General features: G+C 43.4%; 1 protein-coding gene across 1 annotated transcript in view; it reads left to right on the top strand.

Annotated features, from left to right (window-relative positions):
• Positions 1 to 3,018: 3,018 nt before the first annotated feature.
• The window catches only part of EMWEY_00037380 (hypothetical protein, conserved), a gene marked incomplete at both ends in the record, with an annotated part of 2,521 nt that continues 673 nt past the window's right edge, over positions 3,019 to 4,866 (top strand). Inside the window, 5 exons of the mRNA XM_013478637.1 lie at positions 3,019 to 3,039; positions 3,225 to 3,282; positions 3,488 to 3,592; positions 3,788 to 3,881; positions 4,524 to 4,737. Coding sequence (XP_013334091.1) covers positions 3,019 to 3,039; positions 3,225 to 3,282; positions 3,488 to 3,592; positions 3,788 to 3,881; positions 4,524 to 4,737 — 492 coding nt within the window. The remainder of the gene's footprint in view (positions 3,040 to 3,224; positions 3,283 to 3,487; positions 3,593 to 3,787; positions 3,882 to 4,523; positions 4,738 to 4,866) is intronic.

Below are 4,866 nucleotides of genomic sequence, written 5' to 3'. Positions count from 1 at the left end.
TTTTTTTTTTTTTTTTTTTTTTTTTTTTCTCGACTGTATATATGATGTTGATTCGGGTTTCCTCCTGTGGTTTGCTGCATTGTACGTAAAGCTGACGGATGTGGGGTGCGGTGGAGTACTGAGAACTTTGTTGTGGTAAAGAATTAGGGTTTAGGGTTTAGGGTTTAGGGTTTGCTGACCCATAGATATTTAACCTTTGTAGCTTCTAGGGTTTGTCCAACATAACTAATATATGCACCTAATGCCTCCACTTCTTCGTCATCTTGAATCCTTTCTTGTTGCATTTTATATTTAATAAAAATTAATTTCTTCTTTCTTCTTAATAGACGGAAAGAGGGGAGAAAATCCCTATAACGACGACCTGTATATACACCCGAAGATGCATGTACACCCCAATTCCCTGCTGCTGCTGCTGCAGCAGCAGATGACGAAGAAGAAGGAAAAAGCGAGGGTCTTAATAATTTCAATAAACCCATTTCATTCGGGGTAAAAACCCCAATATTGACGACAAACCCTAAACCCTAAACCCTAAACCCTAAACCCTTATCGCCCGAACGCCATACAGGCAATCGCAGTTTGTTCGTTCGTGTTTTGCCTGTTGGATGCTAAATTGGGGTTTAGGGTTTAGGGTTTATATTAACAATTAATATTTTAAATAATATAAATATAAATAAAAAGAAAAGAAGGTAAAAAGAAGTGCAAAAGAAGAAGAAAAAAAAGCCAATGAGCGACGGGAGCGATCGGGGTGTACGTACACCTCAATATAAATGCATCTTTTGCGGTGTCACTGCAGCTCTTTGCTTCTCTTTATTAAATTAATTTATTTATTTTTTATTTATTTTTATTTATTTTTATTTTATTTTTATTTTATTTCAATCCCTCAACGTACACTGACATTATATAACAACAACGCCAGGGGCCCCTTGCAGGCCACGGGGGGGGCCCCAACAGTCTGCTGCTGTTGTTGCTGCTGCTGCTGCAGCAACAGCAGCAAACGATTATTCCATTAGACAGAAAAATAGGGTTTAGGGTTTAGGGTTTGTATTTATTTAAGATAACAAGCTCCTATCAAGGGTTTAGGGGCCCCCTTCCTCTTACCTGCCTATACACTACATAATCGGGGTGTACGTACACCGCAGATCTAACATAAGAAAGACACGACAACTAACACATCCCCAACCTTCGCTGCAGCAGCAGCAGCAGCCGCCGTACTTGTGGGGTCTTACCACGGGCGCTCCCTACAAGATCTCTGACGATCTAGCCAACCCCCGACCTAGCTAGCCTGCTAGCTAGCTAGAAAGACAAGGACGTGGCTAGCTAGCTAGGGAGTTGTCTAGCTAGCTAGCTGCCTCCCTGCACCAAATAAAACTATTGGCCTTACGTTGCCAAATACCTAGCTAGCTACCTGGCTAGCTAGCTAGCTAACCACCTAATTATCTAGCAAGCCAGAGGCAGCTAGCTAGCTAGCTAGCTAGCTAGCTAGGTACGTGCATATCCCCCTGCCTTATAAGGTACAGGCGTATAGCTCATGGTGCTATATATGCAGCTAGCTAGCTGGGCAGCTAGCTAGCTAGCTAGCTAGCTAGCTAACAAGATAGATAACTAACGAGGCAGCTGCTGCAACCTCGGAAAACAGCGAAAAACCCTAACATAAACCCTAAACCCTAGCTGCAAACCCTAAACCCTAGCTGCAAATCCTAAACCCTAACCGCCAAACATAAACCCTAACCCTAAACCCTAAACCCTAGAAGTAAATCCTAATTGCAAAACACTAAACCCTTTTATCAGCAGCTGTATAAGTAGACAAACCCTCAATAAGCAAACGAAGGAGTAAACCCTTTAAGAAGCCTTCTTAAAACCCTAAACCCTAAACCCTAAACCCTAGTCCAAACCCTCACACCCAAACCCTAAACCCCCGCGCCGTCAAGCCCAGCAGAAACAGCTTACGAGTGCACACACAATCCGTCCTACATATTAAACACTTTCTAAACCCTAAACCCTAGACCCTAGACCAAGTAGATGGACTGTATGGAGAAGGGCCCCCTGAGGGGCCCCCAAGACTCCGTACCCTTTTATACCCTCCCTCTTTATACAAATCATATATTAAGACAGCAGCAGCAATAACAGCTAAATAATATCTGCTGAGGGTTTAGTTTATTCTGCTGCTGCTGCTGCTTCAACTTGCTGCTGCTGTCGCTGCAGCAGCAGCTGCTGCTGGGGGGCCAACACCGGCGGTGGGGGCCCCCCCGGGGGGCCCCCCAGGATTCTGTGGGGCCCCTCTGGTGTCTCTTGTCTCATTGATTATATTTTAATTGTTATTAAAAGAAGAAAAAGGAAGAAAAGAAGAAAAAGAAGAAAAAGATGTATTTATTTATTTAAGAAGAGAAAGGAAGATTTACGGTGTACGTACACCTGGTATCGATACACTGAGGGTTTGTTTCTTCCTTTGTTGTCTTTTTATTATATTTTTTTATTTTTCTTTTTTTAATTGTTTTTATATTTATTAGGACATATAAACCCTAAACCCTAAACCCTAAACCCTTGGGGGAGGGGGGTGGGTGCAGCAGCAGCAGCAGCAGCAGCAGCAGCTAGGCATGAGGCAGCTGCTGCTTCTAAGGGGCCCCCGCCTTTATGGGGGGCCCCTGCAGCATAAACCCTCCAGTGTATATCTGCATCTGCATCTTCTAAACCCTAGACCCCAAACCCTAAACCCTAGAAGGGACTTCGTCTCTTCTGCTGCTGCTGCTGCTGCTGCTGCTGCTGCTCCATTCAGCTGTACATACACCGTAACTCCCTCAGCAGGCTCTGTTTACACCTTCTACAATCGAAGGGGCCCCCATAGGGGGGCCCCTAAGAGGGCCCCCAGGGGGAACACCACGGGGGGCCCTCCTGAAGTGTCTGTACACTTGGCTGTAGGGAATATCCGCTGCTTCTGGAGCAGCAGCAGCAACAGCAGCAGCAGCAACAGCAGCAGCAGCAACAGCAGCAAAGAGACAACAGAGACGCAGGGGGCCCCCGATGCAGCAGCAGGAGGGTACAGTGGGGGCCCCTCATGGGGGCCCCCAAGTCTTGTGAATACGAAGACTGACCTAGAGGAATTAAAACAGACAGATATTCAGCAAGTAAGACAAAAAAAAAAAATAATAATAAACCCTTAATTTATATTCTTCTCTAGGGTTTGGGGTTTAGGGTTTAGGGTTTAGGGTTTAGGGTTTGTGTTGTAGGTACCCAAGACGTTAGAAGATGCACGAGAGTATTTCTTACGATCGCAAACTAACAAGGGTTTAACACTACCAGGTTAAAACCCTAAACCCTAAACCCTAAACCCTCGCCCTGAAACCCTAAACCCTAAACCCTAAACCCTCACGCCTCTTGTTGCAAGATTCATGCCCTTATTTCTACGTTTTTGAATATCCACAGTTCACGACACCTACAGTGCCTATTCTAGGGTTTAGGGTTTAGGGTTTAGGGTTTAGGGTTTATGCAGGAGGAGTAGTAGATCGTTATTTACCTCCTCGTGATCCAAACACTCTTCTCTTAGAACCCCACAAATTAACAAAAGAGGAGCAACGCTATCAGCTACTTTTTACAGGTAAACCCTAAACCCTAAACCCTAAACCCTAAACCCTTATTCGTCTCTTAGTTACTTGCATATACAGATAAATTATTTAATTGGGGTGTCTGGTGATCCTCTTCCTCCTCACCAATATATAGTGTTGCTTAAAAATGATATATAAAATATTTAGGGTTTAGGGTTTAGGGTTTAGGGTTTAGGGTTTGTGTACAGTACTCCCTTGGTTATTCTTCGGGTGTATGTTAGCAACACCTCTTTGTTTAGCTCATTATCATTGCAAACAACTTGAACAAAGACAAAGACATTTGTAAAACCCTAAACCCTAAACCCTAAACCCTAATCCCGAAACCCTAAACCCTAAACCCTAAACCCTAATCCCGAAACCCTAAACCCTAAACCCTAAACCATCATCCCGAAACCCTAATAAACCCCAAACCCTAAACCCTAATCCCGAAACCCTAAAACTCAAAACCTAAACCCTAAACGCCAAACCCTAAACCCTAAACCCTAAACCCTAATTGGTGTGTGTGTGTGTGTATGTATGTATATATGTATTAGATCATTAATATCTGGTTATATAGAGAAGGAATTAACAATTCCTTTTTTATTATTTCCTTCTTTTATTCAATTATATAATTTAATTGAGCAACCTTTTGATGTTTTGCTGCTGCTGCTCAATTCTGCTGCATTTAGTGCTCATACTGTTGCATGCATATTTGCTGAAATTGCTACACTACTTAGGTAAACCCTAAACCCTAAACCCTAAACCCTAAACCCTAAACCCTAAACCCTAATTTGCCTGAATCAACGAAGGAAATACCCACTCTAATCACCCAAACCCTAAACAATAAACCCTAGAGGGTCTTTTGCTTGTGCACGACAGCAGAAAACTCTATGGACATAGTCTAGGGTTTAGGGTTTAGGGTTTAGGGTTTTGTGTTGCATGCAGAACTCATGGTATAGAGTTGCCAGTAGCAATATGTGACATATCTGCTGCAGCAAAAGCAGCAGCAGGTGCGGGCCCCCCTAAGCAGCAGCAGCAGCAGCAGCAGCAGCAGCAGCAGCAGCAGCAGCAGCAGCAGCAGCAGCAGCAGCAGCAACAGCAGCAGCAGCAGCAGCAAGAGGAAGAAAAGGAGCATTTATGTGCTGCTGCTGCACCTCATGTATATTTATTATTACCTGATGGATTAAATGGAGAACCTGCAGCAATAAACATAAAAGAAATAAAAGAAGAAAAAGTTATTTATTTAATTATAAACAAACAAATCACCAAAACTTTGCTGCAACAAATT

This window comes from Eimeria maxima, genomic scaffold, assembly GCF_000499605.1.
Source record: "Eimeria maxima Weybridge genomic scaffold, Emw_scaff558, whole genome shotgun sequence".
Taxonomy (NCBI): domain Eukaryota; phylum Apicomplexa; class Conoidasida; order Eucoccidiorida; family Eimeriidae; genus Eimeria; species Eimeria maxima.
This window is presented reverse-complemented; position numbering and strand designations above follow the sequence as displayed.